At 40.7% G+C, this 27,104-nt stretch overlaps 1 protein-coding gene across 35 annotated transcripts in view; it reads right to left on the reverse strand.

Moving 5' to 3' along the window:
• dlg2 (discs, large homolog 2 (Drosophila)) overlaps positions 1–27,104 on the reverse strand; it is a 245,639-nt gene that overhangs the window by 34,434 nt on the left and 184,101 nt on the right. For 28 of the 35 annotated variants that reach the window (XM_039778365.1, XM_039778362.1, XM_039778358.1 and 25 more), the window contains 9 exons: positions 20,657–20,710; positions 19,185–19,235; positions 16,063–16,187; positions 13,114–13,283; positions 12,482–12,618; positions 10,809–10,953; positions 8,132–8,297; positions 4,575–4,634; positions 1,696–1,848 (listed from right to left, as the gene is read on the reverse strand). In XM_039778365.1, coding sequence (XP_039634299.1) covers positions 1,696–1,848; positions 4,575–4,634; positions 8,132–8,297; positions 10,809–10,953; positions 12,482–12,618; positions 13,114–13,283; positions 16,063–16,187; positions 19,185–19,235; positions 20,657–20,710 — 1,061 coding nt within the window. The remainder of the gene's footprint in view (positions 1–1,695; positions 1,849–4,574; positions 4,635–8,131; positions 8,298–10,808; positions 10,954–12,481; positions 12,619–13,113; positions 13,284–16,062; positions 16,188–19,184; positions 19,236–20,656; positions 20,711–27,104) is intronic. The other 7 variants (XM_039778375.1, XM_039778371.1, XM_039778373.1 and 4 more) reach the window with 5 other exon arrangements.

Below are 27,104 nucleotides of genomic sequence, written 5' to 3' on the forward strand. Positions count from 1 at the left end.
TGTTGCCTCCTAGAGAAATCCCTGATTTGTAGGTATCTGAAGAAGTCCGACGAGGATGTCATATTTCTATTTCAATTTTAGTACGTGACCCACAATTGTCACTACATAAAACCTGTATGGTAACTAGAGCTTTCAGTTTCCATCGAGTGAAACCCCTGTCCTGTAGACCAGGAACTGCATAGTTATTACATATTGGGCTTTTCAAGTAGGTGTCAGGTACTTTTATGTACGATTTGATCTGTTTGAATATCTTGCAAATCTTGCATGACAATATTTCCATTGTGTGATGTTGTGTCTATTTTGGATGGAACCAGCTGCTGTGAAAAACTAATGCTTTTTTCCTTTTGTTCTGTCATATCTATAATGTTACAATGTCGGATGTTCATATTACAGTAAAACATGGCCAATGCTTCAAATAATGAGGTTAATGTGTGCAAAAGTGATCGCAAAAACCTCAGACTTCAGAGCGTTCTGAACACTCTGCTCCCAACTGCTTTTTCTACTCCCAGTTTAAGGTGACACGCGCTGCTGAATTTCTTTATAAGGTCATCTGCTCCAGCCATGTTACTGCAGTGTTTTCATTACACACACCGCTATACAGTATGTATGCTAACACCAACGAAAGCTGTAATCGGATGCATGTTGTTAATTTCTCCCCAATTTAGGATCACATTCCTGCTGGACTTTAAGGCATGTAACCATGTTCTAGTAGAAACAAAATACATAGGTATGAACCTGAAGGGGTGCCCTGGTAGCTCACCTGATAGAGCGTGCGCCCCATGTACCAAGGCTCAGTCCTTACTGCAGCGGCCCAGGGTTCAATTCCGCCCTGATGCATGTCTTACCCATCTCTCTTCCCCCTTTCCTGTCTACAGTTAAATTAAGGCCAAAATGCCCCCCCCCCAAAAAAAAACAAACAAATTATGAACCTGACAATGACTATAATAGGTCTCCTTTAACATATAAATAATCATAGCTCAGTTATGTACTTTTACTTAAGTAACAGTTTAAATGAATGACTTGTTCCAGAGTATTTATATAGTGTGGCATTGCTACTTTTACTTCAGAAAAAGATCTCACAGTGCGTTCCATAGTTAGTTAGTTTTCATTAGCTCCAGGTTAGCCATTGTTAGCATTGTCAGTTAATAAAAATGCATAACGTTGTTTTTGTGTGCATACAGACAGAGTAACAACATGTCCACAGATAGAATATGGCCAGCACTGTGTGTACAACTGCTTTAGTAAGACACAAATGTGACATAAGTGTTTATAACTGTATGTTACTACAGCTTTCACAACTGTTGATACACGGAGCAGCCATGTTGGATTTTTAGCTCGGGGTACTAGGTGGTTGCCCGAGTTCTGAGCTCAAAAATCCGAGGTCAGGGGGCGTGTTTCCGACTTTGACCTCGGAAAATCCGAGCTCCGAGTACAAATGGAACACACTATGAGTACTTTTTCCAGCGCTGGATCCGTCTACGAGGCATAATCAGAGCCCTGAAGAGAGAGAGGAAAGTGGAGGGAAAAAAGGCAAGCTAGCTTCAGAAAACAACACCCCAAGACGTGGTTCCCAGGGGATCAAAGGAGGGAGCAAACAGTTGAGTGAGCGAGAGAAAACCAGTAGGTATAAAGGACGATATGGTAACACGGCATGCCATATGTATGGGACATAGTGGCGCTGGTGGTGGGAAGTACCTGGTGACGTCCGAGTCAGGGAACAGGCTTAAGTGATATGGGAGGGGGGTGGAGTGGAGGAGGCTTTTGTCGCACTCCACTGGGGAATAGTGTCGGGGGGAGGGTACTTTGTCACATAGTTTGTTCACAGTGCTGTAAACTGGCTCAGGAGGCCTACAGTGGAGTGAGAGACAAGAGCAGAGAGGTTAGTGTCCAGAGACGGGGATGAAGGGTCTGGGAGAAACAAAGATGATGGAGGCACTCAGATAATAACCATAGAAATCATAGAAATAAAGCAGCATGAGACGTAGTAGCAAGAGTAGGAGGAAGTACTTCTTTACAGTACCGTATGGTGTAAATGGTTTAATGGTTGTTGCTGTTCAAACCACTAAAATCAGAAAGCATGCTTTACATCTTAAAAAGAAAAGGCACTTAAGCAAACTCATTTCCTGTCGCAATCAATATCATACACTGAACAACCAGTTCTACTAATATTATGGCTACTACTAACAATGATTTCATCCACTGATCTGTCTGAATAATATTTTTATCAATTGATTAATCGTTGAGTCCTACCGCCCAAGCTGATGTCTTCAAACTGTTTTTTTGTCTGACCACTGATTCAGTTTACAATGAAAGGAACAGAGAGGCTGGAACCAGAGAATGTTTAACATTCTTTGCTTGATAAATGACTAAAATTAATTATAGATTATTAGCATTGTTGACAATTCATGTTCCGGCATTTATGAACCAACTAATCAACAACTGCAGATGTTTTTCAGCACTTGTTGACATGGTTATCCATTAAACTAGTTCCTATCAACATGTCACATGTGGTAGTGGTATTAACATTGTTTGATATCTCATAGCTTAAAGGAATACTAAGCAGCAATTGTCCTCCCGGAGAGAAGAGAAAAGAGAGAGAGAGAGAGAGAGAGAGAGAGAGAGAGATTTTAAAAGAACTTTATTCTATCAATGTTCCAACTCGTTATTTACAAAATAATCTCTTTTCAAAACAATAAATACATACATATACACTTAAATAAATGACATCCCCTCCTGAGAAAAGATGAGTTGGTCTCCTTCAACAGAGCACAACACATCACCATGGGCCAAGATCACACTGAACTGATCCACATCCTTCATCTCTTTATAATAGTTAAAGTCAGTCCTGATTCTGGCTTACACCATCCAAGTAAACAGTAGATTCACGTCAATATAAAAGGGACAACCACCTTCCTCTTCCTGCTCACATACACAGCCATCTGTGATTGGCCCAAAGTGAAGTTTAACATCTGGCATTTATGTTTAGCAAACTTACTGTACCTGAACCCAAGGATGAACATTTGTTTGGAGAAAACCTCCCCTATCTTACTAGGGAGAGAGAGAGAGAGAGAGAGAGAGAGAGAGAGAGAGAGAGATTCCACCACAGCGCCGCAGTAAAGGTCTGCTCTGCTTTATTCACACAGAACCAATCCGAGGCGGCATAATGTGTGTGATTTCACATAGCATGTTGGCATTCCGAAGCAAAAGAGGCGTGATGTGCAACACAACAGCAGCGGCATCTAGCGTGTGTGAGCCAGTCTGCACCGTTAATCAACCACGCAAACCTGACCCGCCAACTTCATGCATTAAAGTAGCACAGAGGACAGAGATGGCTGCGGCCCCCGTGCCTGTATGTGTGTGTTTGAGAGAGCAACTGAGAACGCTGTTTTGTCACTTTTTGACCGTCCTGTGGGTCGACTCACGCATCGTACTTGATGTAGTCCCGCCATGCCGGCTGTCCCTTTCACACCGACGTCGGTTCGGTGCTGTTACGGCTCTGTGACTACCTCCGCTGCCGGCTTAAAGGCGCAACAACTGTGCCCCCGTTCTGTCTTTGTAACTTGTAACTCTACACAGATGGCTAGGCGGCTTAAGGGCGCAACAGTTCCGCCTTGAACAGGCTGAGTAAAAGGGTTTGAGAGAGAGAGAGAGAGAGAGAGAGAGAGAGAGAGAGAGAGAGAGGAGGGGGGGGCGCTGGCAAGAACAAAGCCGTAAATTGGGGAAGATGCAGCACTGTCAGGTTTTGTGTGAATGAAGAGCTTCATCCTGTCGCTGCATGTGTGTGTTGTGTGTGTGTGTCAAACAGACACAGCACAAACACTCTGCTATTGGCTGGGGGTTAAACACCCAAGTGGGGCCCAAAGGCTCTTTGCTGACGCCCATAAACGTCCCACACTCAACAAAGAAGAAGAAAAGAGAGATCCAGGCAGAGGGCAGGGTCTTTACAGATACAGACACCAGCACACACTTCTAGTGGGTCAGAAGTGATGATTGAGAGGGATTACTTTTCTATTAGTCTATGTTTTTTCAGGAAAATGCTGCTTAGTATACCTGTAAATGATTTATAGTTATAAGGAAATTAATTTGTGTTATGAAAATGTATGCAGCAAGCTGATCCAAGAGCTCTTAAATACACTGGATAAAGAGATATGACTACTATGGCACAGCTGTGATTATTGATACAGTATTCTGATTTGGCAAGGTAGTTTATCTTCACTTAAAAAAATACAGATTTTTTTATTTCTTTTTTCAAATATTATATTCTCGCCTTAATGTGTTAGAATTAGAAGGGAATAATCTCTTTTGCACAACATTATCATGCATGGTAACATTTTTTAAGTCGTTGATATATTTTTTAGATAACAGAAAGGTTATCTTTGAGGAGAAACATTCAACAGTACTGTACTTTAGAATGTTTTGTCAGGCATCCATATCCTAATGAAAAGGGGCACATGCTTAAACAAGTGTCCTGATGTAATTTCTATTTCCAACAATTCCTTGGACACAAATAAAAACATGCAATGACGAACATGCGAGGGCATGCAGTAGGTGCCTGAGCACGCTAAATAGCTCACCTCAACTGGAAGTGCTGGGAATCAAACCTGTGACCCTCCCCGTCATCTAGCGAGGGATTTCTAATAGGGTGGAAAAAGTAAACTTTTCATAACAAACCATTGATAATCATCTTTTATCATAAAATGCTGTAATGTTGCTATTTAAATTCACACAGTTGATTTTTCCATTCATTGCGACACTGATGAAGAACACACTCTGGGGCATGCCACACAGAACAAAATGAGACCGCAGGAAACAGTAAAAGCCTTCAAATGTCCTTGAAAGTACTGAAGTCAACGTCCATGTCAGGGATTCTTCAACATCATCACTTAACATGTTAGCTCATCAACAGTGTGCCTGCATGGACAGGCAGTGCTAATCTGCTGCAGACACACTGCCAATCCATATCACTGTTTAAACATTCAGTGAACACTCAGTGTCTGCTGTTGGTGAACTGATGTGGATTCACGTGTTAACTGGAGCATACAGTACAGTATGTGCGTTTGGTAAGGAGTCATTTATGCATAATGTGTGTACGTGTGTAGTCTGTTGATGTGAGGCTGGCATTCATACAGATTACAAGAGGCGGACATACCGTAGGTCTTGCCTAGAAACTTATGGCAGACTGTGGCTGAAGAAGCAAATGTAAACCTGCAGCTATCTGCAATCGTCATAACAACCGCTAAATCACACACTCCAGGCCTTCTTACATTTAAGCATCTCAAGAAATATATGACACTTATAAAGCCTAAAATAAAGCGCTAAAGAGAGTTTGGGTGGATTTACCCTCCACTGCATCTGGTGCCTTCAGGCAAGGGTGTTTCACTAATCATATTTCGACATGACTGACCAACATGGCAGTGCTATCAAAGGAAATTTGAGTGTGAATGTCTTAGGACACCAAATAAAATTAGGCCACTTGATCTGCTAGCGTAGTGTTTTTCTTCAGTCTGAGGAGTGGGTACTCTGCATGCAGGCTTGAAGCTTAATGCATGCCAAAGGTCAGAGATGTAAATAATGTCTTATATTTAATTAGAGCAAGTGGTCAAAAACATGCCGAGATCCAAATAGTTTCGGTACTTGTACTGAGTCTCAATAGGGGCCCGCTGGTGAGATGCAGAAGCCAGAGAGGTCTGGACAGTTGGCTTGGTTTCTCCTGCTGAATCATTCATACTGAAATGAGCTGAGTTGAGGCAGCCAGTCAGTCCAGATCAGACCCAAACGCAGCGACCCTGTAAGGATCTGTAGGTGCCATTTAGAGTCTGGAAGGCTGCTGTGCATTGCTCTTTTTACAAGAATTTGGACAGCAATACATTGCTTAATATTTGGACTTCACACCCTATAACAGCCATAAAATGAAGGCATATTACTAAGTCATGAATGGAGTAATCATTTTATTGTGATTATGAATTTCTAACTGGCAGTGATTTCTAAAAATCTGAAAACCCTAAAAAAACTACCACTCTACCATTTTCTGTAGTACATGAGCTGCGTGGCTACAAATCATTATGAGTACAGGATATGTGGGTAAGTTGCTGTAGTAGTTGCCAGAACAACTTTCTGCTCTTGCTAATAAAGCAGAAGGGTTCATCCCCTAGTCTCTCACTTGGCCAAAAAGCAATATCAATATTCAAAACACTGACATTTAGAATTCAGCTTGTAAGGATCTTTTTTTACTTTCCCAATCAGTGATGAAATGAATGAAGCTACTGGACATGCATTATCAGTTATTACAGAATGTGAGGATCCACTTGGCTTTGTAGTATCCTGTGTGCACAGAGCTACTGTTAGAGTGCTTCACTTTAGGTCAGCAAGGTAATCTCAAGCACCTTGGACCAAGAGCAAATACTAAACCTCTTAAATCCAAAGACAATGGAGGACTAATCCTTATTCAACAAAGCTTAACACATGGGTCCTTCAGCTAGCCATGTTACCACTCTGCTGCAATATTCCTCCACCCTGATCTTCATTTAGCGTCATTCTTGCCACAGCACGCAACAATGATCTAATCTAACAGAAGAGCATTATGGAGTGTATCAATTGGTCACTGTGACATCCACCACTAGTCCTTGTTGTGCTGCCGAAAAATCTGCTTTCGTCCATCGTTCTTCAAATACAGTAACATATAACCAAACCTCAGACCAAACCTTATGTTTAATAAGCAGCAGGGGACCATCCACCTCTGAGCAGAAAGACACAAGCTTTACTCTTAGATATGACTTCATAGGAAATTTGGCCTATTTGGTTTAGAGCCTTGTGGCAGCTTGTTATGGGATTAGGTGTTGGGTCAGCTGAGGTGGGGAGCTGCTAATGTTTGGCTGTGACTCACTCTGGTGAGACATGTTCAGCTTTCTTGTGTTTGGACTGAGAGCAGCAGTCATAGAGGAGGGAAGAACTAAAAATGTGAAAAATATGTCACTAAAATGTCATGCCATTTCTATTTTATTTAATGGTAAGTATTTGTAGCACCGTGTTGGGTTGGACACTACATGGCTCTCCTACATGTTGTAAAATGTTCTGGCGTAGGTTTGAATTCCCCACAGCTGATTTTTTGCAGTTGGTTAATAGCTTTTTTTTTTTTTTTTCTGCCTCAAGAGAATGGCAGTTGTAGCAAGCCTATTAATTGAGCGTAGCTTATCTTTACAGATGTGACAACGGATTTGTCATATCAGCTGCTGATATGACAAATCCTCCAACAATGGGTATGTGCGATGAGTCAGCTAAAATGACACATCCTGATTTTTATGCTTGTTTTTTAAACAACCCAAAACACTCAGCTGATCTCTGGAAAACGCAAAACAAAGCATTGATGAAACAGCAAGGCAACATCTGTCTCTGCCACTGATGCCACATCAATACCATAGAAACAGGCAAGATAGACAGACACACTGTTTTCTATCACGACTTTCTCTACACTTCACAATTCAACCTGTCATTGTGCAGTGATGGTACTGCTGCTGGACCTGAGGCAACCTTTACTATCATTTCCACTGATGACCAACATTACCAAAGCCTTTCGAAGCCACGGCGTGTACCACCAGCACCAACAACAAGCAAAGTCCCATAGCTTTGTTGTGTTTAATTACCAAGCAACTGCTTGATGCTCCAATGGTTTCCAGGCATGCGTCACAATGGCACTAAACAACACATTGTCCACAAAGAAATCATAAAAAGAGACATTCAGACACAAACACAAGACTACAGCAGACCAGTAGTTTTCAAATAGCGTTTTCTGGGAACACTTTATTTGTTTCAGTAACTGTGATCAGAATGTAGTGTTGAAGATCTTGATTAAGGATCAAGGGACCCACCTTAATCGTACCAGAACTCTTTAGGCTATCTTTGAAAAACACAGCAGGGGAAACTATTTTTTTTTTTTAAACAACAAAACAAGTGAGCCAAACACAGAGAAACAAGGGGTGCTTTAAAATGGCATCATAACTCCATGGAGTTTTGATGCCTTTTTGATTTATAACACAGACACAGATCAGTCAGGACCAGGGGGAGACAGGAGGAGCGGGGTGGGCAAATCCTCTACCTGTAGTTCTAGTAGTCTGGTAGGAAGAGAGGTAATTACCGTAAGAAGGAAAAACCATCCAACCTGTTTATATCCTCTTCCCCAAGTAAGTGCTTAGGGAGGGGGGAATAACTCCCGGGGGAGATGGGAGGGAGACCAGACTTGTACTCCAGAGTGCCACTATTGACGGGGGAAGAGATATGATTTTCCAGGGCTGGAGAGAAAGCTGAGGAAGAAGAGTGAGAGAAAGTAAAAACAGAGACAGCTAGCTGAAACATTTCCATGATGCCAAGAAAGTATTCCTGCAGACTTAGTATTTCTAATTTGTTTCAACAATACAGACATTTGGGGGTTAAACTCGGACTACAGTACTGTTTCTTTGGAGTGGTGTGAAAATGCAAAACATTTATAAAATGTAGAAGTTTCCTTTAACATAAAAATATACTTTTAGAAACAATCTCTCCAACAACAAAAAACAAGCAGTGGCCCCACTGTACAGCTTCAAATTCATTTTGTAAGTGTACCTATACAATAAATGTTAAAGTGAGTGTTATGAACCGCTTTTCCAGAGACAAATTTATTATTTATTTATTTCCCATGTTTTTGTGTCTAAGTGACTGATGGAACAACAATCTCTGACATTGGTCCAGTATTAAGAGAGATCGCTGCAGTCAGCATCGGAGAAACAAGCTACAATGTAAGTTAATAGGGCAGTTGTCCAGCTGTATTTACCTTCATTAAAGTGCTTGTTTTGCCGCTGACAGACTCAGATTAATATTCGAAGTGTCTGACAACATTATGGAAAGGATTTCTTCAGAGATAGACCTTTAAAACCTCTTTGAGACCTTTCTGTTTAACCAGAAACAGCTCTGAAGTTGCTAGTGCTAAACTCACCAGACTCCATTTAAAAAAGCTTATACTTATAGTTACTTACTTATAGCTTAAAATACTTTAGCGTGTATAGAGCCAACATATTTTCACATGTAAATCTATGTGTTTATTTCAACCAAAACTAGAGTTGTGATGGTTGGAAAAGTGGAAAGACAACCCAAAACGGCTTTTCATAGTTTTATTTTGTCAGACACTTAGAATATTAATTTGAGCCTGTCAGCGGCAAAACGAGCCCTTTTGTGAAGGTAAATACAAGCTGGACAATATCACACTATTAACTTACATTGTAGCATGTTTCACCGCTGCCAACTGCAGCGATCTCTCTTAATACTGGACCAGTTTCAAAGATTGTTGTTCCCATCAGTCCCCTTGCCACAAAAACATAGGAACATAGGGTCCAGGTTGAACAAAGTAGTTACTATTTAAGTTCAAGTTAGAGATTGAATAACGTTGGAATTGTATATGCTCATAGGAAAATGTATAACAAGCCCAGATGGCAAATTAAAGAGGTTACGTGTCACCTGATTCTGCAGCTCTTTGGCCTCTTTGGTTACACTTTACTTGAAGGTATCTACATAACAGTGACATGACACTGTCATGAACGTGGCATAAACATTATAAACAAGTCATAAACGTTTATGACATAACACTTCTTTTATTAAGTGTCATTCGGTTTTTGTCATGACAAGTTATAATTATAGTTATGGTTATGGTTATGGTTAGGGTTAGGGTAAGAGTTCATGTGTCATGACTGTGTCATGACAGTGTCATGTGTTCATGACAGTGACTACGTTTACATGCAGCCAATAACCCGTTCAAAACCGGAATATTAGCAATAACCCGGTCGCGCACGGCCATGTAAACACCGGCAAAAACCCGAATATGCTCATATTCCGGTTTTTAAAAACCCGAATATGCTACCTGGGTTACACCTTTTCTAACCCGAAATTTTGGTCATGTAAACGCGTATCGGCATATCCCCATCAAAAGGAACATTGATTTGTGTTCTGCGCATGTTCTATTCGCAAGGAATCTTGGTCTTTTGAGTAGAGTAACTTCTTGTATGCGCCAGAAAACAGTTATAATAATAATTATATACTATAATAATATAGTTATATATATGTCAATGCAGAAAACCTGCGTGCAGTATACCGGAAGTAAACAAGAAGTAGAGGTAAACATGGCGAGACGCAGCACAGCACCACACTTTTGGAGCGAGGAGGAAACCAATTTCTTTATTAGTGCGGTGAAAACCATGAATATAATGTCTTTTGTTGACGGCAGAAAGTACCGAGATAGTGAGATTTATAAGAAGGGGACCGAAAAGTTATCGCGTCTTAAGGTTGTCTGTAGGCTACGTCCAGACGCTAACCGTGCGTCGCCATTTACGTCGGGATATTGCCAATTGATTACAAATGCCATGTAGGAGTAACTCTCTCTGCTCACGCATGTAAACGGGTTATTCCGAATGTTTCAGAAACCCGAATAGTGACCTTAACCCGACCATAACCCGAAAATTGACAGCTTGTAAACGTAGTCAATGTCATGTCACTCTTATGTAGATACCTTCAAGTAAAGTGTTACCACCTCTTTTAGCTCGTTGTTTTGGTGATTATATGTCAGGGTTGTGCGTGCCAAAATTCAATGAATGCAGCTTTAACTTGTAAAGGTTTTGTGTAATTTGTGAAATATATGTGATTCACAGTCATGCTCTCAGTGCCCACAAATCTCACATTACACATGACACACTTTTACATTTACTAAGTAATTCTGAGTTAGTAAGTCTGGTTACACTTTTCTAACAGCTGATGAATAAACAGTTCAAATACAAGAGGAGAAGACTTACAGTGTGTGATATCAGGAGGCCCATAGGGATCTGATAGGTAGACATTGGTGGGCTTTCCCACCTTTAGGTAGACCACGTCCGATGTGTTCTTCAAAATGGCCACAGCCTCTTCATGAGACACTTCCTCCAGACTGTAGTTGTTCACCTGTCCAGACAGACAAAGTCCTTGTTTGTTCAATCAGCAGTTATAGAGTTTTCTGACTGCTCAGTTAAGATCAGACCAGCGCGCTCCCTTCCTCCAGGACACTGGATTATGACAGATGGTGTTCGGGTGACAACACGACAGTAGGAAGATAATTAAATTAAGCACTAGTTAAGCAAGAGCAATGCCCTCCTCAAGAGAAGGCTTGCTGCTATACTACTGAGCCACTATGTTGCCTTTCAAAATGTGTGCCATGGACTCATTTCACTTAATTATCATTTAGACTGAAGCTGCAGAATTTCAGTGTGATTGATACACTGCTGGTTAATGTAGTGTACACAGTGTAACCTGATTCATGGAATCACCATTAGTCTCATGGATATCTGTCTACATAATAACAGCCATTGTATTAACATGATAAAGATGCTAAATAGGTTATTTATAAAACTCAGCAGCAGGATCAGTGTGACGTCATGAAAGAGTCTCACTTACTGAGTAACATTCCCCAACCCCTTGTTATCATTTGTCAGCACATCAAAAGCAAAATACACCCCCAAAAAAACATGATAGCCTGAGCAGTGGACGATCAGGACAGAGGCCTAGCAATGCTAACCATGCTAACACTGTGGACATTAAAATAGAACTTGTATTTGGTTGTCGTGTTTTCATCTTAAACTCGGACCCTCTCGCTGTGTGTTTACACTTCATCAAAAGTTAATTGGAACATTTTGGTCGCCTAAAAAATGTCTTGTTCAGCGTTCTGCCAACCATGCTAACGCCAACCAAGCTAACGCCAGCGTTAGCAGGTAACTTAACACTTTGTAATAATCATCGCTAATAAATAGTAGATTGACAGCTAATTAAACTATCATTTTATTGTTACTTAACAGCAAAATAACTATTAACTAAAGTTTAATTAACTATCAATTTACCATTTATTAATGATGGTTATTATAACGTGTTACCGCAAACTCAAGGCTTCAAAACGTCAGTCCACAAACCACTGGGTGGTCAATGCTGCTATGTCCACTATTTATACAGTCTATGGTCCAGTTATGATGATCATGACATTTGTAAACATATGATTATATACAGTATATTTATAAATAAAATAATATGAAGACGTTCAAATCCCTTCACACAGATAAACACCTTCACACTATTGCCACTGCCCTAAATAATAAATATATTTTTATCTACTAAGTGACCAGTAAAAGCAGGTACAGTATATTTGACCCAATTCTGCAACACCACTACATCACTACAGCACCAAAATGACCACAATGCTAACACAAAGGTCATGATTTTCCCAGATTGTTGTATTAGGTTACTTAACAATGGAGAGAGCTTTACATCTTTCTAGTTACTCTAATGTGTTCAATATTCAATGTTTCCACTAAGGTTCATTAAAGATGTACTGTATTTTCATGTTTAATAGTATGGGAAATATATACTTGTAATAACATCTATTTCATGAAATATCCTTCTGCAAGGTGCAAGCTCTTAAAATGGAACTCCAGTGTGTACACACCATTATTAGCCTGTCTCCTACTTGTAGCCGGCCATCCTTCTGTGCTGCCCCACCATCAATGATCTTGGTGACGTATATGCTGTTGTCTCCAGGAATGTGCTGGTTTCCAACTCCACCTGCAATACTGAAGCCAAGCCCTGTGTGTGTGTGTGTGTGTGTGTGTGTGTGTGTGTGTGTGTGTGTGTGTGTGTGTGTGTGTTTGTGTTTGCATATATGAAAGTAGTTGGTTAGTTTCTGGGTTGTGTGCATGAGTGATTCATGTTAGGCATCAGAGACACCCACATTATGTGATGATCATGTATCAAGATATACAGCATATTTATCTAAATATTCAATTTAACCAGAAGTTTGTCTAAATATTTAAACATTTTAAAGCTTTCTGCCCAACGCAAAGCAATACTGTCTCCCCCTGCACCATTATGTACCAATATTGTCTTTTATTGAGCCAGGGAAAAAAAAAAACAAAACACCAAAAAAAAAAAAAAAAAAAAAAAAAAAAAACCAATTAAAAAAAAAGCCGCCATAAAAGTGACCAGTGAAATGAAATCATAATGTGATTGAATTAAATCAATGTGACAATCAATCTGTGTGACTGTGTGTGTGTGTGTGTGTGTGTGTGTGTCTGAGCCCACCTTTTGGTCCTTTGATGAGTTTGATCTCGATGACGGTCTCCAGCATTGGCCTGCGGCGCCGCACATACAGCCGAACAATAGAACCTGCAACCTTCAGGGCTTCTACTGCCTTACTGTGAGAAACTTCAGACACGTCTGCATCATTCACCCGCAGGATGCAGTCGTTCACTCTGGAAGAGGAACAGAGTAGATTAGTGATGATTATTATTGGTAATAATTAGGAGCCAGGCTACACTCACACTACAGTATATCATTCTTCAGAAACAGCAGTCTTTTTTACGAGTCAAACTAAACTTCTAAAGTTTAGCTTTTATGAATTCACATGACTCATTTTTGATTGAGAACTGTTCTATTGCAATAAAGATATGAGAGTGTTAAAAGGTTTGACAATAACAATGCTATGCTTAGAAAACAACAACTTAGACACACAAAAATCAACACAGAATGGGTTTAATTGAATAAGTGGTAACGTTTGTGAATACACACTATCATGTTTACAGCATAGTCAGAGCTGCTCACACACACAAACACACACAAACACACACACACACACACACACACACACACACACACACACACACACACACACACACACACACACACACACACACACACACACACACACACACACACACATTTCATGACAGAGGTGACTGTGTGTGGCTGTTGGCAGTAGATGTTTACTTTGCAGCGGTGACTCTGGTGCTCATACATGAGTTTGAGATTGCATATTATATACACTTTTTCATGTCTATGTATGTCTGTGATGTGTGACAGAGAGACAGAGTGGGTTTGACTATGAGTGCGAGCACACAAGTGTGTAAACATCAGAGTCAGCGAGCGGCTCAGTTTGAATTCCCCTGAGGTGTTGACCAAATCATCCATGCCCTGGCACTCAAGGACACAACTTTCCTGAGGGTGTTCATAGGGACCAGCTGGGACCCAGCACACAAACACACACACACACACACACACACACACACACACACACACACACACACACACACACACACACACACACACACACACACACACAACTAAACCCCACACACACACACACACTTCCACCATTGGGAAGCAGAGCAAAAAGATCTGTGTACTTAAATATCTTCTAGCAGAAAAATATCTCTATCATTAAATCTTTAAAAAATAATTCTGTTTCTATAAGAATTGACATACTTTAGACAGTACAAATACATTATTTAGTTGTTATCTTTTAGTTAATGTTTGAGTAGGTTAACAAAGAACTCTTGTTGGTGATCAATAAATGAAAAATAATGAAAAGCGCTGAAGAACTGAGCTTAAAATGTAAATATGAATTGAGAATGTGTATTATATAGGTTAATAGAAATCTTTCAGAAATAAAATGGTGGGGTTATTGTGGGTTTAGTCCTGACTACATCCATGCGTTTACCTCTCCAAACCAACAAACTCTATGAGAAACACTAAAAATGCTCCAAGCAGTCCCTTAAGCCGAGCCGGTGCATTAAGTATGCTTAGTGCTCTGCTACAGTGTCCCAGAGCAGCGACAGAAAGTGTGTCTGGCTTCTATAATGTGAAAACCAAATCCCTATCAGGCCTCCTTCCTCACAGAGATTAGACTTCCCCTCCATCCATAATGCATTAATCTTGATGCCCACCTACAGTAGGAGGGGGGACCATCAATTAGGCTAAGTGTGATTTATGCCCGGCCTGCTTCTTCTGCTATCTGCTGGAGATTGACGCTGTGCATGCATTACGCTCCTCTCTAGCATCTGTGATCTGACAGTAATGCTCCAGAGCTGCAGCTTGGAAAAAGAACAGGAGCTGGCCTAAAAACAAAACCGGCATTATCCATCACTGCTATTTAAGAAAATAAAAAAATAAAAAGAGGGGAGGGTGGGAGTTAAAGATTTTTATTTATTTTGTTACAATCAGCTAATGTGCACAGATCCCGCAGATATAAATACCGGTAGCAAATCTTTCTCTTTCGGGTTCGATGTATGTAGCATGTTCTTGTAATGATAGCGTTATCTTGTTTATTTTATGTCATTTAAGTTTGTAAAATGTAGATTATTCCAGACCGATAGCTCCATGTGCTGTGCTGCTCCTCGTCACAGTTAGGATTGACTCGTTAAGGTCCAGCGTGAATGTTTGCTTAGGGTCGAGAGTTTACCATGTCCTAGTCTATATCCACGACTTTCCACTTCCGGGATTGCTCCGGTGCCGCAGGAAATTTTTTCCCATCCCAGAATGCTGTGTGGACTAGCCAGACCCTCCTCCGCAGCGCTGTGGAGGAAGGTCTGGCAATGCGAGACTATGTGAAGCCAAACTGTTGTCAATCAAGCTGTGGCTCTCCATTTTTTATACTTGACGTAAAGGTTCACGTATTAAGGAGTGAAAAGAGACTCAAGTATAACTACAAAAAACAAATGCTCTTGTTACTCTTGAGATTAAATAAACAGAAGTTTAATTTGTGTGATTTCTGATTATAGTTAATATACATGCTAATGGACAAAAATAGTAAAAAAAAAAGAACTGATCATTTGTTAATAGATAAAATGAGTTTGCAGAATTTATATAAATAAGAGGCATGAGAAAGAAAAACTGACAAGGGGAGTTTCCACAAGCCTTCTCTGAGCCATTATACTGTCCTTAATATGCTTAAAAATACATGAGACACCAACAGAACAATAATACTACTGTATAATATATGTTTCATATGAAAGATTTCTGAGGGTAGATTATCCAGTTCAGTAGTGGCGCATTAAGCTGTGATAGATCCATTCCCCAATGGAGTGGTGAGTGGGGAGAGAGATTAACTTTCAGTCATCCTCTTAAAGAAGATTTCTTTTCTGACATCCTTTTGAGACATGCAAGTTTCTCCACGTTTTTCCTTCCTGTCAGGTCTGAAAACTTTTCTAGTTATCTCTTATTTAAAACCTGTGTGGGGAAGTATAATTGACTGACCTCAGTCGTCCATCCTCTGCTGCAGCTCCTCCAGGGATGATCTTGGTAATGAAGATGCCAGGGTCGTCCCCGATGTGTGGATTATCTGTGCCTCCGGCAATGCTAAAGCCCAACCCTGAGTTACCCTGTGGCCGTGGAAAGAAGTCAGTGAAAACATGATTCCTGCTGCTGTTATAATTTCAATGAAGAAACAGCCAATTGTTTGTTACTTTTACATTGAAAATAATGTTAATGCTGACGCAAGTGCACACATTGCAAATTAACTATGCCATATTTATTAAATATTTATATATGGCAGTGGTTCCCAACCTTTTGTGTCCGACAGCCCTTTCAAATGAGCACCCCTTCATCAACGGTCGACCATAACATATTACTACCCCGATTGAAAAACTGGGTTGGACTTTCGGGCATAGTACTAAACTAGTTTATATCCTACTTGATTACACAGCTGAGCTGACAAATATGACATGCGGAGTTCCCCAAGGCTCCATTCTGGGGCCTCTTCTGTTTAACATCTACATGCTTCCACTGGCTCAGATTAAGGAAAACAACAAAATAAGTTACCATAATTATGCAGACAACACACACATTTACATAACCATATCACCAGGGGACTATGGTAAAATACAAGCACTGAGTAAGTGGATTGATGTCACCGATGGGTGTGCCAGAACTTTCTTTGATCAAACAAAGACAATACCGATGGAGTTGTTTTAAGACAGTTACAAAGTCAGCCTACTATCACCTTAAGAATATATCAAGGGTTAAAGGACTTATGTCTCGACTACTGTAACAGTGTTTACAGACCTCCCTAAAAATCAATCAGACAGCTGCAGTTGATTCAGAACGCTGCTGCTCGAGTCCTCACTAAAACTATGAAAGTGGATCACATCACTCCAGTTCTGAAGTCTTTACACTGGCTTCCTGTCTTTCAAGATTTTTTAAAGTAAAGCTGCCTTTCCAACACAAATATGTGGATGTATTTTTTTTCTACTTTTTAATTAATTAATTTCTAGTTTTTCAAATCAGTTGAGCTACTCAACACTCTTTCAACGTATCTCCTAGAAACTGGTTGCACTGTGCAAACAACAACAAAATGCCTTAAAAAGCATCATTGCCTTTAAATTATGAATTTATTATACAATCCTTTTCTAAATGTTGACTTTTAATTCCATTGAAAAGCACAGTTAACAATTTCTTTAAAATTCAGTGAGGGGACGGCCTCTAGCTCACCCAGTAAGAGCGTTCGCCCCATGTTGGCTGAGTCCTGCAGCGGCGCAGGGTTCGAATCCAACCTGCTGCCCTTTGCTGCGTGTCATTCCCCAGCTCTCTCCCCTTTCATATCTATCCACTGTCTAATAAAGAGAAGAAGCCCCAAAAAATAATCTCAAAAAAAAAATAAAAATGTCAATGAAATATTGACGCATGATTTAACAGTATGGCTTTGTAGTGTCACTGCTCTCAGTATGATTACAAAGCGGTCAGAGGTGTAAAGTCTTCAGTTTGCCATTACAAAATGGCTCTGGCATTCTGCTGTAAGTCCAGATCCCCGCCTCTCTCCTGACTTAACCTGGCTCTTTATTATCATGACATCCATGAAATATTGTATTTATAAGGCAGCGGGATCACACCATGTCTTTCTGAGTAGGAGCTGCACTTTGTCAGCTCTGCAAATAAAAATCCCCTGGATGCCCACTCACAAAATGAAAGCCAAGCTTTGATTACGTTGTTAACTGATGGGAATAGCAACTTCTCTTGATTACAAAACCCACTGAGTGTCCCTGCAGGGCCTTGCTGCCTGAGTGAAAAAAACATTGTTCTCCAGGGCGACGACTTGAGAGGACCAGAAAAAGACCTGTCTATGCTCAGAGACTAAACAAGATGGTTTGGGCCATTATCTGATGCCTGACGATAAATATGGAGGTCCTGGAGTATGGATGGAGGCTGACTACTGACTGTATTAAATCAACAGCGCTCTCCTTGTTGGTTGGTTGTGGCGTTCACCTTTGCTGTTGGTCTGGCTATGTCTGTGCTCCTGATTGTATTGGAGCTGTCAAAACTTCTACTCCGTGCCTGTTAGTATCTACTTGGTCGACATTTCCATAACAGTGACTTGAAGATTATGCCAACTATGCCACATCTGCATTAGCACACAAATTGTTTTATAGGGTTGTGAGGGATAAAACAGGGTTGTAATTATTACCAATAAGGGGATCATGCTGTTTGCCTTTATGTTAAAAACCTGCATTAAATACATTTTCAAGTCAAATCACCTTCTAACCAAAGTGTTTTGACGGCAGGGATCGCCCGGCTTCCCAGCATTGGGAAAATAACTGCTAGTGGACTTGCCACTAGCAGTTATCAGTTTCTCTTCACTGAGCACTGACAAGCAAAGAATACAGCCTCTGCCCTTCTACAACCACGATGGCTGCACCTGATTGGACGAACGCTTCACTTGGGGCTGTCTGCTGATGGATTTCAAAACATGGTGGCTAGGGCTTTCTCTTATTTTATGAAAATAGTTCAGTGAAAATAGTTCAGTGTTTCTGAAAACATTTTGCGAGAAATAAGCAATGCAGTTGCTGAATCTGTCTTAATTAATTAAACAACAGTCAGTTTAAAAACTTTTCAGAGGCGACGAGTCGAGCTGGACGCCCCTGATTTGCATAAAGTAGCCATTTAACTTTAGCTTTAGCTACGAATAAGGCATGTTAAATTTATGATCATGGGAATTCCTTCGTGATGTTACTAAAACAAGGTATTTTAGGTAAGGAGTTATGTAGTTTTAGCAGTACATGTATGCTGTTTAATTATTGACATTGCTTTCATACAGTGGTATGAAAACAGTTCTAAAAGCTCATATGGGACAATAAAAGTCCTAACTTGTCACACACAATTCATACTAAGAGAATTAATGCAAAGTCCTCCCACATCCATTTCATATTGTACCTCATAATATATACAGTTCACAGAGTGTAGATCCTCTCCTGAGGCAGCATGGGTGTTTCCACTTCCCTCTATAACTACCTTGCATCTTATTTTAATGCCTTCAGGAGACCATTTCACTGTACCCCAGTGCCGATCAATGTTCCCATAGAATAGCACAGCTGTAAGATACTCACCCGCTCTAGAGTGATTTCCTCAAACTCATATTCAATTTCTGTGCCGTTGACCTGAAGAAACAGAAAACAGATTGAGACAAGACATTCATATATTATATATTACATATTTAGTCATTTAGTCACTTGGTCGGGACTCTTGGTGTCACTTTTTGCTGCTCTGGGTCGGGACGTGCTGACTGACATGCGGCACAAGACCGGGACAGTTAGGTTTAGGAAAAGATGGCGGGTGGGGTTACAAAATGTACGTTTCAGTGACACGCGGGACAAGAACGGGACATGAACCCCGGTCTCCTGGATGAAAGTCCTGTATTGTTTGACCCATCAACCACACCTGCCAACCTATCCTATGTGGATTTCCAGTCTTTCATTCCACTCGCTACCGTTCTCTCTCTTCATACTACGTCAAGCTGCTGCTCTGCCCGGTGTGTTCCATTCACATGCTAAGGCCAGCTCTACATACTGAAATAAAAAATGGGGCTGACAGGTGTTTTCCATGGCCAGTGGTGCTTTCTGTACTAAGCAGGCGCTACCTCAAGGGAAACAATTTAAGGTGATGGTTAATCAACATTTGCTATTTCTGCAACATGGAGGTTAGCTACAGAAGAGTCAGTCTCATCCTGTATCTCACTGAGATGATTAATTAGCAGCGAGCACTTCCGTCATTATGCATTCATACAGGAATAGCACACAAGCATATGAGACACTGCATATCATATTCCCAGTTGGACATCATTTTTGAGCAGCATCAGATGTTATTATAATAAACATGTGATTGAAGCAGGCAAGACATGAGGACTAAATTAGCAACAGCAGTAAAATATATATATGATCTTGATTCTATCACATGAGCAAAGTCCTGAAATAAAAGTGTTGTCTTGCAGGAAGAAAAGACTGCTTGCAAAATAATTGTAAGTGCCCGAGGCAGATGCTCCTGTGCCCATTTCTTCAACTGCACTACAACTTCATTCATTTGTTTTAGCGTCAAATAGTAGAAGGTTTTTAGAAAGTCTTGTGCTGGTCATGACAGACATCAATAACTGAAACCTAATTTGTTACTAAGATAGTTATACAATCAAAATGGACTAACACACCACACATAGGGTGGTGATGGCGCAGTGGATATGACACATGCCTTTGGTGTGGGAGATCTGGGTTCAATTCTCACTGCGGTACCTCAACCAATGTGTCCCTGAACAAGACACTTCACTCCTAGTTGCTCCAGAGGCGTGCAACCTCTGATATATAGCAATTGTAAGTCAATTTGGATAAAAGTGTCTGCTAAATGACATGTAATGTAACATACTATGTCAAGTCAAACTCAGTAATAGAGCAGAGAGGAAAAGAGATTATTTATTTAAGTTATTTTAATTAATGTGCTCCTACTGAAGTGTGCTTTAATCTGCTGGAGATATTGATCTTCTACTGAAAAGACTAATAGGAGCATTAAAGAATCCACAGAAATTCAAACTCACATAAGGAGCTGACTCCAAAGTGTCTGTGTTGACGATTATCGGGGCAGGGCTGGCCTGTAAGAGAGACAGAGAGAGAAGGGGAGGGGGAGAAAAGGAGGAGACATAGGTTTTAGTGATAGACAGACGCCTGGGCCCACCACTGTCCTACTTTCCAGCAAGTGTATCCAGCTTGCGGATCTCCGTATCATCAACAATTTAACAGACTTCCATTTGCTGAATGGCACAAGAAACACTTCCCTCTCTTGCACAGCACTCTGATACAGTTGTTATAGCTGAATAGGTTTAACAGGAGAGAGGGATGAGAACACGCGGAAACGAGTGGACATAGTGAGTTTCTATTGTGCAGATATGCCTTAAGATAACAAAGACCACTTATGATTCATTCAGCCAGCAGCTTGTGTTGAAATGTGCCATCAATGCCTGCCAAAGGTAAATCACCTTCACATTTTAACAACACCAATGGTAAGGTCAACTATCAGCTTTCAAGTTCAAGACGTCTTTCCTCTTCACTGTTACGGCTCTGCAGCACTGCTCCATAGTCTGTATTGGAAATTTGACCTCCAGTCAGGTCAATAATATTGCATTCATAAACTGTGCAATCTGAAATGAAACCAATGTGCATGCAAAATGCTTTCTCCTGATGGCCTGTAGAAAGAGAGCAGATGGTTAAAGGCAGGACTCCCAAGAGAGGAACTCTGATTTTTGGGCACAACATGAGAGCCGTGACGGAGCATCCATCAGCAGTTCAGTTTACAGTACGTAAACAATGAGCCTGATGAATGAGACTCACTTCACAAGATGATTCTCAAGGATGCATACAGAGATTCCTTTGAAATTCATCCTTTGATTTTGTCCCCACAAGATGAATAGAACTCAAACCAACAAGGGCAATAACAAAATAAAGGGCTAATCATTCTCCTGTGAATAATTAGAATAAAAAAAAGAATGTAATGCATATCAAGTAGTATATCATATTGTGTGCAAAGATGAGAGAGCACATAACTGAAGATATGTGAATTTTATAACCTAATATGGTCACAATTCCTAGGCCAGAAACCTATTTTACATGTGATGTGACGTCATCATGAGCTAGAAGGATTATTGCACTGTATGCAGTTTCTATACACATACAGATGTATGTCAGTGCTGTTGTGTAGTGTCATAGCAGTGTAGAGACTGTTTGTCCGCTGTGCGGCTGACTGACATGACGCTGTGAAAGACGAGACGCTTTGCTGGGTCATCAGTGCAGTGACAGCACATGTCATCAGCAAGAGACTCAGCGTGTCCACTCATGTCTCCATCACAACTAGCTACATCACCCCACTATACTGGACGCTATAGGACTGGCTGCTTCTTTATAGTACTGTAGATTAACCTTTTGGGGAATCAAATGCAATCAATGCCAGGGATAAACTTTTTAAGGTTTGCTTAAAGGGGTGATAGAATGCAAAACCGATTTTACCCTTAAATAGTTGAATAACGACAGTTCGGTGGGTAAATAGGACATACATAGAAGCTCAAAATCCCATTCACACCCCTTTACTATGAAAATCTCATATTTTGAAACTGCCGCTGAAAACGGGCGAATCTCAACAAAGCTGGAAGTTGACGTCAACCTCCCAAAAACCGGAACCTTTGTCAGCCCATGGGTGTATTAAGAGAACGGTCACACCCCAACATTTACATAGGCTACACAACTGACCTGAGATCAGGTAGTCTTCTGAATCTAGCTAGGTCACGCAGATCTCTGCTATTCCATTACAAAATTCACTTCTGAAACTTTTTTATGCGAGAAATCAACTATGTCAATGTCAAATATGGGCTGCTTTACGAAAATGGATGGCTAATTGCAAATTTTGTCCGACTGTGTGTCGGAGTTCAGCGCCGTGCTGCCTGTGTAGCTGCCTCGCCGCCCGGCCTGCCTTCCTTCACAGACCCCGGCCTGCTGTGAGGTACATGAAACTCCGTCATGACTGGCAGCCCACAGCACTCCATACCCGCGCAGTCACCGTCTCTTGGGCTAATGGACAACTAAATGCTCCTGCCCTGACAGAGCTCCAGGGCCTGCAACTCCCCTCTTCCTGCTAGCTAAATGCCCGGTGTATGTGAGTGAAAGCGCGGTCAGCGAGCTTGTTACGCCAGCAATCTCTTACCACAGGTTTCAGTTAATCTTTTAATGTGTGTAATTATAATGTGTTGAGTTATTTAAACAAACGATTGGGGAAATAAACGCCGCTTGTCCGCAAGTCTCATTGATAGAGCCTGCTGCTGGATGTAGCTCTATAAATGAGAGCTAGCTAGCCTCCTCTTAGAATTCCTCTGAAATTCACAAATATTCATTAACTTGAAATCAGACACCGTTGTTAGCTTTATGAGATATTTAGCTAGATGTCGTATACGTGGCGTGACGAAATTCAAACTGTAAATATACTTGAATTACGACCAAAAATGAAGCTAACTGTGATTTGTAGCTAGCTACACAGGTAGCTAGGATTGAAGGGACAGTTGCAGCTAACGGAAGCCCTACTCTTCACAAATATTCATTAATTTGAAATCGGACACCGTTGTTAACTTTATAAGACATTTAGTTAGATGTTGTATACGTGGCGTGACGAAATTCAAACTGTAAATATACTCGAATTACGACCAAAAATAAAGCTAACTATCCGTGATTTGTAGCCACACAGGTAGCTAGGATTGAAGGGACAGTTGCAGCTAACGGAAGCCCTACTCTTCACAAATATGCATTAATTTAAAATCGGACACCGTTGTTAACTTTATAAGACCTTTAGTTAGATGTTGTATACGTGGCCTGACGAAATTCAAACTGTAAATATACTCGGAATGACGCCGAAAATGAAGCTAACTATCCGTGATTTGTAGCTAGGATTGAAGGGACAGTTGCAGCTAACGGAAGCCCTACTCTTCACAAATATTCATTAATTTGAAATCGGACACCGTTGTTAACTTAATAAGACATGTAGCTAGATGTTGTATACGTGGCGTGACGAAATTCAAACTGTAAATATACTTGGAATGATGCCGAAAATGAAGCTAACTATCCGTGATTTGTAGCTACAAATCTACATCCAGCCGCAGGCTCTATCAATGGGACTCGCGGACAAGCGGCGTTTATTTCCCCAATCGTTTGTTTAAATAACTCCACACATTATAATTACACACATTAAAAGATTAAATGAAACCGGTGGTAAGAGATTGCTGGCGTAACAAGCTCGCTGACCGCGCTCTCACTCACATACACCGGTCATTTAGCTAGCAGGAAGAGGGGAGTTGCAGGCCCTGGAGCTCTGTCAGGGCAGGGGCATTTGGTTTTCATTAGCCCAAGAGATAGTGACTTTGCACGGGTATGGAGTGCAGTGGGCTGCCAGCTCCAAGTACCTCATAGCAGGCCGGGGTCTGTGAAGGAAGGCAGGCCGGGCGGCGAGGCAGCAACACAGGCAGCACCGGCGCTGAACTCCGACACACAGTCGGACAAAAGTTGCAATTAGCCATCCATTTTCGTAAAGCGGCCCATATTTGAGCTTTACATAGTTGATTTCTCGCATAAAAAAGTTTCAGAAGTGAATTTTGTAATCCCGATAAACAATGTATAACTTTGCAGTGTCTGAAATATGAGTCTCCCATGTGTTTCTATGTAGTTTGTTCAAACCAATCAGCACGTAGCTCATTCGGAATATTAATGAGCATACCATATTTGGAAGAAAAGCTCTTGTTCCAAATAGAGCCATATTCACAGGGTAGTTAAGGGCCTAATAAAATAGCATTCGGGTAATTTTCAGCCCAACCAATGTTACATACCCTATTAGGAGACCTTAAGGAACAGTTAAAATACCCTATATAATCATTCTATCACCCCTTTAAATAAGTGTTTTTTTTCCCCTCAGGACAAACAGGGAGAGAGTTTTCTCACACTCATTTAAAGTATGAACCCTTGGTTGATGAATGTAGGGATGGACCGATTATTGACACTGGCCGATTATCGGCCCATTTTTTGGCAGTTTGCAGATTATCTCTATCAGCGTTTTATTTGCCTGATAACCGATAAAGTTAATGAATTTGGCTCGGCTCCAGCTCTGTGTCTGTCCCTCTGCTCCAGTTTCACTCACCACTGAGTCTGACTTCATGTCCCCCCCCCCGCCCCACAACACTATCTGACTCTCTGTTACTGGGTGTTATGTTCAAAGTTTCTAATTTATTAAATAACTACTTAAAGCATTTAAACAAAGTTTTATGTTGGAGGTTGTAACATTCCAAAATCTTAATTTTGACTTTGAGATTATCGGCCTTGAAAAACCAGTATTGGTCGATCCCTATGAGGTCTTTTTTATCAGCCATGCAAATGCACAGCTTTGTGCTTAAAAGTGCCCTACCACACATATTTCATTACTTTGTGGTAATGTCTGAAGTTCTATCATGGACTCTGTAACATTTTTTGTGGAAAAAATGCCTTGGTTACCTTGTTTCAAGCCATTCTAGTGTGGTATAGAAAGCCTGCAGGAAGACTCAGCTCTATTTCTGCCAGTTCTCATTAATATTCAACAAGCTAAGCTGTTTGAATCTGATTGGCTAACAGCTAGCCAATGAGAGCCTGGCTATCAGCATCCTTTACCCAGCGCAACTGGGCGAGCTCATGAATAGTAATGAGCTCAGGCAGTATGATGTCAGACTGACCAGCTTTTGTGATTGGCCTGATTTCTCTGCTTATTTCTGTTCAGTGGCTAGAGCTGACAGAGGAGAAATTGAAGATATGCTTTTTTTGTTTTTATATAAAAAAAAATCTATTGCTTTCAGTGTAAATTATGCCATTAATGCCTCTATTTCCTACCATTTCTAGTACTGCATCACTGAGCACCTGTGGCTCTTTTAATGATATCCAATTGCAATCAATCTGCATTAATAATTAACTGTTGGTAACATTTATTAAGGTCACACTATTGTTATATTTTTGGCATCTATCTACTACTAGCGTTTCTCGTAGAAGCTCCATTTAAACGTCAAAATGTCCATTTAAACGTCAAATTCTAAGAATCTAAATCAGATCAGGGATATTTGACATAAGTAATAACTTTTAATACGTGGACATGAAAGAAGACAAAACTCATGGCCTTTACATTTCTCTCTGTGATCTTTAATTCTGGTTTGTTTATGGTCGCCCCAGTTAACTTCCTTCTCTATTCTATAGCCCATGGAAACAACAAAAACCTCATCATGTGGAGATTAAAATAGAAAATCCCATTACAGAATTAGAGCTGTTTTATTTCTCTCCAGCACAGCAAATGTAAGACATTTTGCCTTCTTAGAAAAATTCATGCTATTGAGCACTCTTGACATATTTAATTCAGTACCCAGTATCTATCATACCCATCTTTTACATTAGATTATAGATTCTGCATTTAACAATGTTCCCAGTTTGTGTGTTCATTAGCATGCAGCATCTCCTAGCTTAATCCTAAAGCATGTGGATTCATGTGAATTATGAAAGTACTGTGGCTCATTTAAATAACAGTCTGAATTGTGTGTGAGTCTGAACATCACAGAGACAGACAGTGACAGAGAGACTGACTGACTTAGTGAATAAACAAAAAGAGAAAGATTACAGTTGGCTGGCCGTTTGTCATGAATCTTACTCCTGTCACTGGATGCTTTCTGTTGACCTTTGCATGTCGCTTCGCCAGCAGTCGTGCAAGTCAACAGTGTGGAAAGGCAGCATTGTGACAACCAAAATAACAAAACAAAATATATACTTATTCATCACATACAATGAAGTGAAATTTGATTACTTCATTGAACCCATCATAAGAATTAGGAGCAGTGGACAGCTACATACAGCTTCCAGGGAGCAACTTGGGGTTCAGTGTCTAATTCAAAGACAGACGACATGTGACCAGAGGAGCCTGGGATCCAACCGCCAATCTTACGGTTGAGGGGCGACCACTCTACCTCCGACCCACAGCCACCCCTATACTATACCATATACTACAGCATAGTCATGAAGTAATTTCATGTCTTAAAGAGAAGCTGACAAGATGCTAAAAACTATGATGCTGAAAATATATAATTGCTTAATTGCTTCATACAGTTTCACTCTATTGCACTACCGTGCCCTACAGTACCCAATATCACGTAACATGGATACCACTGCCACTCCACATGTATGCACACACAGATCCCCGAGAGGTAATGGCCACTCAACTGCGCACTTAAATGGCATGCTTAACTGCACTTAGGCTCATTTCTCTTCATGTTCATGCTTCCTAACATCACCACGTGATCAACTGCCTCCAACAACACATTAAGCCAGTGGTCCAGCAGCACGGCAACACTGTGCATGAGATGTTAAGAGCATTTCATGGAGCTATAAACTATACCAGTGATAATATCATAGTTTAATGATATTCCAAGAATTCTGCCAGCACAGGAAAATAAG

The sequence above is a fragment of the Perca fluviatilis genome, chromosome 16 (assembly GCF_010015445.1).
Source record: "Perca fluviatilis chromosome 16, GENO_Pfluv_1.0, whole genome shotgun sequence".
NCBI classification, from domain to species: Eukaryota; Metazoa; Chordata; class Actinopteri; order Perciformes; family Percidae; genus Perca; species Perca fluviatilis.